This window comes from Seriola aureovittata, chromosome 5 (genome assembly GCF_021018895.1).
Source record: "Seriola aureovittata isolate HTS-2021-v1 ecotype China chromosome 5, ASM2101889v1, whole genome shotgun sequence".
Classification (NCBI taxonomy): Eukaryota; Metazoa; Chordata; class Actinopteri; order Carangiformes; family Carangidae; genus Seriola; species Seriola aureovittata.
The window spans coordinates 1,662,171-1,674,733 of NC_079368.1; the positions used below are offsets into that span (position 1 = coordinate 1,662,171).

The following is a 12,563-nucleotide window of genomic DNA, read 5'->3' on the forward strand; positions in this document are numbered from 1 at the left end:
TGAATTTATCAATTGCAATTCTTAAGTGTATTGCTTTGTGATTTATCAGTATGGTTGGCACAGGTTGCTATGTTCAGTACAGATATATTACAGCCAGGTTGTTGACTTAACATCTGTCTTACTCACTTCACAATAACCATAATGTTCATAACTGATTACTGATTGTATTTTAGAGGCAGAGTGAAAAGTGCAGTTTCTGGATGAGGTGGTAAGGAGCAGGGAAACAATGCATTACAGGGGAAAACATCCAGTGCAGGTTAGTCGTGAATTACCTTGCATTAAATTCATCAACACATAAAACAGAAAACTGTCTGCGAGATCCGTTTTTCTGAGATATGGATAAAACCAGGCTCCTACTCCCAGAAAATATCAGACACCATGTGGTTCTCTGCACGAGTCTGTGGGGATTCGAAAATGGTTACGCAAATATGCAGATTACAATGGTGAAATGTTGACGGCAAACTTAACAAAACAGCAAATGTGCACATTTGCACGTCCTTCTTTCCTGCAGGAGCTTTAGACGCCAACCTCCCATCAGCAAGAAATATTCTCTGACTTCATATTGACTGATGATGTAGCCACAGCATCCACTGTGTTTAAGCAGCGTTGACATTCTCTGAACCACGGCTGCATTTCAACAGCTCCTGCACTCCCAGTGTCCCCGGCGCCGGAGACCCACACTGTTTCAGGTTAGTCCTAATTTGTGTAGTTGACTTCTTGTTTGAGAAACATGATATCAACACGGAGGATAAGAGGCTGAATCCTCCATCGTTTCTAATCTTGAGGCTCTGTCCTGTGAAGCAGCTTCAGCTCCAGCAGGTGGTGATGTTCGCACCCAAGGCTGTTAGCAGCACACCTGTTGGAAAAGGTAAGGTGTTGATGCTCTGTAAACCATCTGATGACATCATTGACACAGCTAACACATTTTCTTTTCTCTCTGCTGCTGCTAGTGTTATTACACTACAAAGATTGTAGTGTAATTACAAAGACTGTAGTGTAATCACCAATTAACACCCTTTAATTAGAGATGATAGGACACAGGGCTCAGTGTTGGAGAACGATTGAACCTCTGGAAATGATATGACTCTACTTGTCACTCATCTGCTGTGCATTACATTGTATTTGTGTTAGTTCACTGATTCACGGGTTTTTAAGACCCTTACAGACACATAATTGTAAGTTATGTAAAATGATATCCATCTTAATGAACATTCCTTCACTACTCTTAGAAACAGTAGAAGATGTTCGGGTGGGTGGAGGTGGAAAAACTGAAAGTGTGGAATTCCCTCTAGTTATATTTGACAAGATGTTGTGCTTATATAAGCTTGTATATCTACATAGCAGAGGTGGACATGAGTTCACCTGCTCTGAGGTTTCCATAGAGTTGAAGTGACTCACATCTTCTGCTGCTCTCTGCCTGCACACTAAAGGCATAAAGAGAGCTTTATTCTGAAAGGAAATGTGATATCTCAGCTGTTGCTGCTTGAACCTCAGTCAGAGTCGTATTCACTGCAGGTAGAAAACACACACTTCTCTCACCTCGCTGGTTTGTTCCTTCACCAGAAAAATCATCTTTCTCAAAAAAAAAGCAGCTTTGAAGGGAAAAGGGGGGGGACTCTAAAAATAGGCACAGCAGAGTTCACACGTTTCCAGAGCCTCATCATCCCACGCTTCCATCAGCAGCTGGAAAAGGCTCCCTCCAGCGACTTTAGTAGGAATTACACCTGAATCTTTGGAATGTATTGTGTAACCAGGTTAATCACACTGAACCTCAAGGCAGGATGGACCCAAAAGAGAGAGACAGGAAAGTTGGGGAGTCAGGGGATGATACGCAGAGGGTTGGAATCGAACGCAGGCTGCTGCAGTGTGGACGGAGCCTAATGGTACGCACCCCATCATTTCCATATTTTGTATTATTGTTTTTTGTTATGTCCATCCTTGACGCCACTGTCCTGAAATGCTAAGTGATGAATGTAAGAAAGAGAAAAACATGAAACACACAACTCTGTTTTCATCATATCACGACTGTTTTAATTGAGTCGACTTTAAATCAATGAAACTTAAATTTTTCATTACACATCCATTTTCAATTCACATGCATTTTAATCACTGTCAATCTCTGTTATTATCAATTCATTTTTGTTACTTCCACCCTTCATAATTTCCCTTTTGATACTTTCAAATTATTCATGTATCTGTATTTATTTATTTTTTGCCTTTGGATAGAAGCTCTTTATAGCAAGTTTAGAATTTTAAATTCATACATTAAAGTTTAAGTGTGTTAAATTTGAGAACAAAGGACAGAGACCCTGCACACTGTGGATCAAACCACATTCCCGTCCTTAGATGTTCAATCATTCGTTAATAAAGTCAAGTACAAGTAATGGACAATGTGTAGGATTTTTGCATTGTGTTTTCAAATGATGGTTTTGGGTTGATAACAAATAAATAAATAAACAAATAATAAAACTCCACCACTACAATGTACTACCTGCAGTTTATTGTATTACACGGATGTAAATAATACGCCTTCTTTCTGAGCTTACAGGGTGGAGAGCCAACGTCAACAAAAACTAAATGAAGAGTTTAATGGAAGCTTAACACACACATGCTGCAGCAAGTATTCTTGGTGTATGTGGACATAAAAACACAGACTTGTGATAATATTGACCTCTCTCTTCATACACAGTGGATCACTAGTTACAGAAAAGCACTATACAACAATAACCAATGACAAAATGATGGTCAAACACGGAGTAGTAAAAGGAAACTGAATCTCTACAGGACAAAAAAACAATGCCAGAAACGCTGCTGAGTATCGAGACGATGCACGAGAGAGACTATTCGACTATACTGTATATTTATCTTTCAAATGCTTCATCTACAGCTAAAAATACTGCCAGAGTACGTTGGCATTTCCAAGGTCAGACACATGACTGTGACTCTGGTTGTTTGTACAGTGTTGTGCGGTTGCTACAGTGTGGGAAGCGCTACAGACATGGAGGCATGGAGCAACATAACAAAAGAAGAAAGCAGTGTATTGGTCGGGGGAGGATTACAGTAGAAGTCAGCACGTGTCAGATCCATGAGTTTGCTCCATTATAACCGTGAAGCAGTGGAATATAGTCTGAGTAAAGTCTTCACTCTCCCTGAATCTCATCCAATCATTTAAACGGATTCACACACATAAGTCATCCCACAATTAACACTGACTAACATTCAACACAAAATTTAGTCTCTTCCAATAAACTTTCATCAGTATCAACAAACTGAATTTAAAACACAGTTTCAGGGTTGAAACAGCTACAGAATGGCGTATATTTGATGTGTCATGCTGGGGGGGTGGGGTGGGGGGGGCGTGGGGGGGGTCATGGCTGCTGTAGAGGGATGAGGGAGGAGCAATACAGGAGCTTCTTAGCCGGTCTGCTCTTCTTTCTCTAAGTTTCTGAGGACTTTGAGAAGGCGAGGTGGGGTGAAGATTTCAGTCGATCCTGGAAGACACAACAGGATGTTTGATCAGCTTTCAATGAAATGATTACAATGAAGTAGGTCCATGATAATAATCTATACACTTGAAGGAAGATCAATCTAACAGCCCAAATTATCCATGTGATTTTAATTAGAGGGGACCTGCGTTTTTTTACAGTTCAGGTCTTAATTTTAAGTTGAATTTCTGTCTGTAATAAAATCATGTGACTGTAGAAACCGAGGTTATTGCTGAGAGCAGTTCTGGGAACATGGTGGTCCCACAGAAGTGGACTGGGCAGTCAGGTGATCAGCCCTGTATCATGATTTACATCCAGTGCCGATGTGTGTACATACATAATTGCCAACCATATCTTATCCATAGTGAAGCCCGAACCCTAACCCGAACCATAATGCAGATGTGCCAGGATAAAAATACTCAAGTGGAACCCAAGCAGAACTGTATTATCCTATAAGATCTTCTCACACATGGTTGGTTGGTCAGTGACATAAACCTTCTGTATCAGACTGAAAGATAAAACAGCCAGCAAATGAGACATTGATGAAGATTTTCCTGAACTAGCATGAGGTGTTGGTGTCATTTTCTGTCTTCTCAAGGATGTGACTGCACACAGAAGAAAAGTGAACTGCACTGCTGTAAACACTGCTCTGCTGGAGGGAATAAAAGGGAGGTAAGGTACAACACAACACAACACAACACAACACAACAACACAGGTTTATTTGGGAACTGAGACCAAGGTGAAAATCAGAAGCTATAGATCTGTCGATCGATAGATCAATAGATCACTGTCTTGAACTGTGGTTTGAGGAAAAAGAACCTCAGGATCATCTCACACTACACTTCCTATTAAATTAGGAATTCACATGTCTTCCCTTGTGGTTTGTGGGTGTTCTGATCAATGATGTTGCAGCATCACAGTCAGGCCAGAATAAATACCGTACTCTGTGAAACCATTGTCCATGTGGTGAAGATGTGGTGGAGTTTTAAAGTTATATAATCTGAAACTTTTCCATATTAAAATCTATAAAAACATCTAGACTTGGTTCTATATGTTGTTGTGTTCTTACATTTTCACAAATGTTTCCATCAATTGTCCAACCAGAGAAATCTGTGATTTTAATCTTGATAACGTTTCATTGGTCGCCTGTCAGTGACATCATATCCTCTATGATCATGTGTCAGTGTGTTTGTCTGACAGAAGCTCAACATTGACTTTTATCTAGTTTTAAGCCACATACACTTTTGACACCTTGGTGGTTTTCACTCTATATTTGAACCAGATGAAGGATTTTAGTCGTCGGACGTCTGGATCTGAAGTTATCAGAGAAACAAGCTGAGGAAATGTTAGATTCATTTGTTCACAAATGGCCAAAATACATTGGTGCTCTTTTGGTCTGGGGTCTAGGGATTCAGCGTGCCTGAAAACTAGTTGATCCAACATGTCAGCCATCTAAAGTCAAAGTGTGTGTTCTGTGTGTCCACACACAGAACACACACTGAGCTGCTGTCACAGCCTCCTTTGATGTTTCTCTTATAACTTTGTGTATTTTCTGTGTTTTTATGTTAATGCCATAAATCGCTCCAACAAGACTGTGTGCCAAAACTCTGAGGTGTTCCTTAAAGATGAACATATGAAACACGAGGACCAGAGTCAGTGACTTCACAGACAATAAGGCAGTATTTAGGCATCAGTAAAAATCACTGACAGGAAATACTGCAGGGGGCAGAGGTCAAAGGTGAGACACATTGGCAGGTGGGTTGATATGGAGGAACACGGATTCACAAAACACATCACGACCTGTGTATTTACTTCCAAAAGTCTTTTCATTCTGCAGGAGGCTCCTCTGTGCCCTCTGGTGGGGCATTGGGGTCCAGGAAGTCTGGGTGCTGTAGTTCCTTTAGGTACTTAGGGGGGGTGAGAATGTGAGTGGAACCTACAGGGGAGAAAAGCCTGAAAGCTCAGCAAGGACTGAAACCCGAGTGAAACCTTGTTAGTTAGATAAGATACACATGAGATTGAGCATGACAAAAAATATGACTTTAGAGAGGTTACCTGGTGCTGCCAAATAAGAGAGATCTCCTGGGAGATCAGCTGTGACTAAAGGCAAATAAAGTCGAAAAAAATCGAATAAAGTCTGACGTCTGCCTGGAGAACGAAGCAACTGCAGATAATTTTGTAGATTCATTTGTTTTCTCCTCCTTCCTGTTCCTGACGCTGCATTGATTTCCTCTAAGTCGCAACATATCAGCTCTCACAGAGACTGTGATTAATGCCTTCACACAGAGGTCAGGCCCTGTTGACTCAGCGGCACACAAACGTTTTCCAGCTGAGTCCGCAAGAGATGTTTTTTAAGTTATGGCTCTGTTATCTGTACTTCTCACATGAAAACAATAAAATATAATGCCAATGCACCAATTTAGTATTGTATTTCAGTTGTGTTGGGGGACATAGTTGTTAAAAGAAAGGTTTGAAGGTTGAAATCTGGACTTGTTGTAATGTTTTAAATTTGCTGTTACCAAGACCAAGCTGATGACATCACTATGACATCATCACAGTAGTCCTGGTGAGTAAAACGATACAGTACGAACATGTATAAATACCCCGCTCAGCTTTATTCTGGAAGGATATATTGCAAAAACAATACGAGTTATTTTGCCTCTGTTTGTTTTGGTTTCTTGTCACCCTTTAATATCTTATTTAGGTTGTCAAGCCTGATTGATATTGTAATGTTGTGTGTTTGTTCATTATTTGGTTTGTTTAGTGTAATAAAAAAAAGCCTGGTCAGCTTATTCTGCCCAGTCAACTCACCAATTAGGGCCTCCCACTTGCCATTGGCCTGAGTGACCTCATACATGCAACGCATCTCGCTGTACGTCATCCCTCCAATAATAAAGACGATGATCCTGGGTCCCGTCTTAATCTCTGTGGGGCCCCTGTTCTTGTGCCAGTTACCATAGCGAGCACTGGATGATGAGAAGAAAAGGAAATAGATAAGTATTTTTCTGGAAAAGAAGTAGTAAGTTTGATTGATTTATTTATTTTTTCAATAAAAAAAATGTAAGCAAGGTGTTCTCTGAAACATGGCACCATGCATTAAAAGACTACACACCTTGATGGGGCACTGGATTTGCTGGACGCTTGTCGCTGGGAGATGTATGGGTACTGCTTGGGGTCAAGTTTGTCCTCAATAGCATCCTATGGGAACACATTCATAAGTAAAACTGTTACTGCAGTTTGCATCAGTAACAGAATCACCTATGTTACAGTTCTCACACACATTACTCTCTAAAGCCTCATTCAGACAGTGTGTATTACTATAGTGCGCTCCTCTGTAATCTAACCCTTTGTTCAGTTCAGTTGTTTTGTCATTCTCTGCCATGATTCACTCAGAAGTTTTTTTCTGTTAGAAAAAACAACCTGGAGCTCCACTTTAATCCTGACCGCTGGCCCCAGGTTCCAGTCCAACCTGTGGCCCTTTGTGCCATCTCATCCTCTCTCTCTCTCCCTCTGCCTGACTTTCCTCTCTCTCTCTCTCTCTCTCTCCCCCCTCTCTCTCTCTCTCACTCTTGCTATCTGGGTTAAGGCAACAAATAACTTCGAAACAAAGAAGTGATGAACCCAGCTGGGACATACTTGTCGTTCAATACTACAAATGCAATGTTTTTTCTTTAAGAAAGGGAAAGCAAAGCACAGTAAAGTTTATCAGTCAAGAAAACAGTTGGTGACATGTCACCTTACCCTGAAGATTTTATCATGAGAAAAATTACATTTCAAGAATTAGCAGAAGATATAACAGATATATTGTTAAGATGCTTCTCTGTAGGAGTTAAAGGTACATTTTCATAAAGCTCCTTAGGTTGATGTCCATGTGTAGTTTGATTATAGATCAGGTCTAGGTTCTATATTAATACTGTGAAAGTATCAAAGCCTCAGTCCACAGAGAAATGCACACAGCCTGTATTCAGAACCTGAGCCTTAAAACCAGCCGTCAGCACTTCTGGAACTTTGTGATGTCACAACAAAGCAGTCACCAAGCCCCGCCCACCTGGACCCACAATCCAACCTTGCAGGATTTGGTTTCTGCTATATTTTTATTGGATCACTCAGAAAACAGTCAGTCAATCAGAAGAGACTCTCAGAGCCTCCTCTCTTCTGATTGGCTGACTGGTCTGTTGTTACTAAAGCTCCAGAGAGAAGCCTGAGAGAGGAGATGTAAAACTACACTGAGATGGTTTTTTGTTCCTGAAACTACAAATACATCTTCTTACAGATCAACACTTCAAATAAAACACAGAAGAAGAGGAAAACATGGAGCTTTAACGGAAAATGTCCAGTAGCACTGATCACACGGGGAGTACCTCAATAAGATCCTTGACAAGAGGAGTCCACCTGGAGAGCTGGTAGGTCTGCTCACTGATTCGTTCTTTACGATCCGGCTTCTTGGCTTTCTTGACGGTGCCCTGTGTATAAATGAGACCAGCCAATCATGTGCTGTCGCTGTTCACATCAGCAGAACATCTCACTGAGACATTTAAAGAGTGGATCAGTTATTTAGCGTTGTTCAGCCTTAACATGATTTTTTCCTACAGGAAGTGGCCATCGTGCTCCTGGTGCTGAGGTGATCGTGCTTATCCAAAGCACAGAAAGATTTGTTGTTTGCATACAGGGAAGGTGAAAGTGAAGGTCTTTTGAAAACAACATGGTTTTACTGTTTCCTGTTCAGGTCGGGGTCATATGGAATCAAACCCAAACCAACATGCTCACTGGGGGATTTTTTAGGTCCACCACAAAATCCATAAAGAAAATAGAAAAAATAAAAACACTAACAATATACAAATATATTTCATGATGCACTTTATCATGACACAGTTCTTTTGACCGATTTAAAGGATGTCTGGTGATATAAATTATTTTCTTGCTGTCAACAAATCCCATGAAAATATCAACCATCAGTGCGTGTGTGTGTGTGTGCGTACGGCGTGAGTGTGTGCGTGTGTGTGCGTGTGTGTGCGTACGGCGTGAGTGTGTGCGTGTGTGTGCGTGTGTGTGTGTGTGTGTGTGTGTGTGTACGGCATGAGTGTGTGAGTGTGTGTGCCACAGAGCTCCTTTGTTTCCAAAAACTATTAAAAAGCCATCAGTGAGCCACACTGTTGCACTATTCATGAGCGTGAACACACACACTGTCCTGCTGCTGGAAATACTCATTAGAACACCAAATGTGAATTAATCCACTACTAAAAATAGTTCCAAACAATGCATTATTTCCTCTTTGTTGAGTGATTCTCACTAAAACTAAAGTGTCCAGCTGTTTTAGGAAACTGCAGCACCTTTTCTAAGACAAATAAAGATTGATATCCTCACTAAGAGCTCAAGCACGGTGGCACTAAGAGCTGAAAGCTCTGTATCTTAAGAAAACACATTCAAACAAATTCAGAAAATATCTTCATCAGACAACACATGGGCGGCAGATACTAACAACACAACACAAGCGTTTCCAGGCAACAAGATCACCTGGTTGCATGTAAGGTAACGGCGTAGTCTTGAGCTGCGTGGGGTCAAGTCCAACCTGTGGCCCTTTGCTCCACATCATCCTCCCTCTGTCTGATTTTCCTGTCTCACCGTCGCCATCAGAATAAAGGCAAAAAATGCCCTAAAAATAACTTTGAAAAAAAAAAAGATGAACCTAGCTGGGACACACTTGTTCAATGCTTTGTGACATCGAACAACAATGTTCATCACTTATTAGTGTCCCCCCCTTCTGTTGTGTTGTGAGTATTTTCCGCACATGTGTCAAATTGATGAAGATGTGTGTTTGCATGTGTTTTCTTAAGATGCTGTGTGTTGAGCTCTCACAGCCACCGTACAGAAAAATACAGAATAACACCAGCCTTATCCTTAACAAGTGATTCTGAAAATCTACATTATGTGGTCTCATGTTGTTGTTACACATAACTGTAGCTCAGGATATCTGAGATTGAGGAATCATGTACACATTCTCCTATTGAAATAGCGACTTCATGACCCACTCTGTTGTGTTCTGCTCAGCAAGAAGAAGGAAGAAGGTTTTATGACCCTAACCCAAACCCTTACCCTTTTAGAAGGACATGGGGACGACCTGCCTGAGGCCAAAGTTTATAATGAGGCAGTGGGTCAGGACAGCTCACCTCAGTGACAATGGGAACGCCCATGTGGGCCATGTTGGAAATGATGTCACTGTCCTCTGGTGGGATGTTGGCATGCTGAAGGAGCTTACACAGGTTCTCCTCAGTCACCCCTGTCACACACATGCAAACACACAAACACACGCACCAAAGTTTTCAGTCCATACATGCAACACACACATGCATGAGAGCATGCGCATGTACAAATGTGGTGTAAATCCACGTCAACACAAGGAAAACTGAGAATGGATTAGCATCAAAAAACAGACGAGCACAACATGAGTGCAAACGTGTGTTAAGATTTAAATGAAACATTATGTTAAAATACTAGAAAATGTCTCGGTTTAAAAGCTTTTCTTCTGTTCTCATCATAGTGCAGGACTTCCCTCCTCCCAAATATGAAGTGATAAGAGAAACAACAGCTGACCGTTCTTAAGGAAGATGTAGAGCAGGATAATGCGGATCTTGTCGGTGACACCGACGTTGGCGTCCAGTAGAACGGGTACAATGAGCCTCATGGGATCCTTGATCTTCTCTCCCTCTGCATCTGTGCCCATCGCCAGATCCTTGAAAACAATGGAGGACAGAAGAAGAAGAAGACAGAAGCTCAACGTGACTGTCCAGTAGTTCATTTCAACAGCACACGGTATCATGGGAAATCTAGCTTAGACAGTAGGAGAGCTTTAATAAATAGCTATATTAAGAGTAGTGAAGTAATTACTTAATTATTTTATTCATCTACCATTTTAACAATAAAATGAAATGATATATTACTATAGATAATAGACATAACTGTGGCCCTGAAACTGCAGCCTTTGGTAGGCTCCTGCAGGAACGTAATATTGCCCAAGGTTATATTATCAACATTAAACTACTAAATTAAAGTGGCAGGGAAATTTGTATTGAGTTAGTAATATAACATGTTATTTCTGTTCTCTCTCTCTGTTCTCTCTCCGTCTCTCTCAGGAGTTGCTGAGGTTCTTGTTGGTGCTGCACACAGTTGCGGGCATCATTCATTTTCTTTGTAATTGTTATATATATATATATATATATATATATATATATATATATACATGTTTGTGTGAGTCATATAATCTTGAATGTCTGAATGTCCTTGTGTCTCTCCAACCTTTCAAATATCTGGTCGAGAGCTAGTGACTGCGAAGGCCATAGCATATGATTCCATCTTTATTTTATCTGATAATTACCTAATAATGCTAATTACACAAACTACCCAACGTGCAACTCCTTGCAACCACAAGACAGAAAGTAGTATTTGGGTGGAACAAAGCTTTAAAACTACATAGAAATAGAGTCCTGACACTGCAGGAACCTTCCATTGACAACATCCTGACATCAGCTACAGACGCAATACACAGACATGAGATTGCTGTGAATGTCATGGACAGAAAGCAAATAAGCACGTGACGCACACCAGTCACACACACAGTCACACACACAGTCACACACACAGTCACACACACAGTCACACACACAGTCACACGCTGCCATTAGTTGTTCACATTGGAAGGACACGTTTGGTATGTGCCATCACTTAAGCTTATTATTATTACACAGTCTAAAGCAGTGGTTCCCAACCGACCAGTACAATTTTGGTGAAAAGATGTAGTTATGAAAAACATAAAATTATGTTTTTAAATGTTTTAAAAGAAAATGATCTTTAAAAACATAAAAAAATTTTATCCTTTCTTTTTTTGTCATTTTTGTGATAAACTAATGATAAATAATGAACCTTTATGTTGTTGCCGTCGGGAACACGTTGAATACGTGTTTGCTATCTCTGATTCAAGCTAAAAGATTGCATAGATAGATTTCTGTTTAGCAACAGGAAGAATTCAAAGGAAAGAGAGTCAAGAGACAAATGATCTCACCCCATCAAAGACTCAGCTTCCCTGCTTTCAGTTCAATTGTTTTACAATAAAAGTTGCTCTGAGTAGCTATTATTTGGCCACCGTATTTCAGATGTGGGCCACCAACATTTTACAATTTTTCAAGTGGGTCATGACTTGGAAAAGGTCGGGGAGCACTGGTCTAGAGACAGATCTAACTAAATAACGAGGTGTCTCTGATTTACCTGTTCCACACGACACAGTTTGTCTATAGTGCCCTGGTAACGGTTCATACAGTCTTCAGCCAGGTGGAGATGGGTTGAGTACTGAGGTCAGAGAGGAGAGACGCTGTTCATGAGTTTGACAGAGAAAATAATCAGCTGCAAATAATATCAAAAGAAGCATGTTTTTAAGGGTTCATGTATGTTCCTCGAGAAATCTGCAAAAAAATCTTCTTGTTATTACCAATTACCAACTGTTTATTATCACATCATACACTGTGTCATTTCCTTTTTTGCTGAACAATTGTTTCAATGTGTTACAACTGCACTCGGTTGACAGTTTATTAGGTACACCTTGCTGAAACCAGTCTCCTACAGATATAATATATATATCTCTCTGTACAATGCAATACAATTCAAATAACCTCTAAGATACTTGCAATAGAAACTGAATATTATGAGCCTCATGACTGCAGGACTGATTTATTAGACTGCATTAGTTTGAGCAAGGTGTTCCTAATAAACTGCCTCCTGAGTGTAGATTATACAGGTGTCTGTACATACATGCACATACAGTGGCCTCAGACCTCTTCACTTCATTGTGTCATGGATTTCATTTTAAATGGATAAAATTTATATTTTTACCCATCAACCTTCTCAATTGTCCATGATGTCGCAGTTAAAATTAGTTTTTAGAAAGTGTTTCAAATCTATTAAAAATCGAAAACTGCAATTTCTCATTTATAGTATTCAAAATCCTTAATCCAGTATAGTAATTCAGTCTTCTTAGTAAAGTCTCTACAAGCTCGCTAGACCCGTGTTTGGGCAGTTTATCTCATGCT

The 12,563-nt window shown here is 40.3% G+C and overlaps 1 protein-coding gene across 3 annotated transcripts in view; it reads right to left on the minus strand.

The window, feature by feature from the left end:
- Positions 1-1,982: 1,982 nt before the first annotated feature.
- The window catches only part of stxbp1b (syntaxin binding protein 1b), a 29,178-nt gene continuing 18,597 nt past the window's right edge, over positions 1,983-12,563 (minus strand). Inside the window, exons 13-20 of one of the 3 annotated variants that reach the window (XM_056375423.1) lie at positions 11,746-11,826; positions 10,078-10,216; positions 9,654-9,763; positions 7,848-7,949; positions 6,599-6,684; positions 6,298-6,452; positions 5,299-5,422; positions 3,361-3,491 (exon numbers count right to left, since the gene is read on the minus strand). In XM_056375423.1, coding sequence (XP_056231398.1) covers positions 5,313-5,422; positions 6,298-6,452; positions 6,599-6,684; positions 7,848-7,949; positions 9,654-9,763; positions 10,078-10,216; positions 11,746-11,826 — 783 coding nt within the window. In that variant the 3' untranslated portion in view covers positions 3,361-3,491; positions 5,299-5,312. Of the gene's footprint in view, positions 3,492-5,286; positions 5,423-6,297; positions 6,453-6,598; positions 6,685-7,847; positions 7,950-9,653; positions 9,764-10,077; positions 10,217-11,745; positions 11,827-12,563 lie in introns of all 3 variants that reach the window. The other 2 variants (XM_056375424.1, XM_056375425.1) reach the window with 2 other exon arrangements.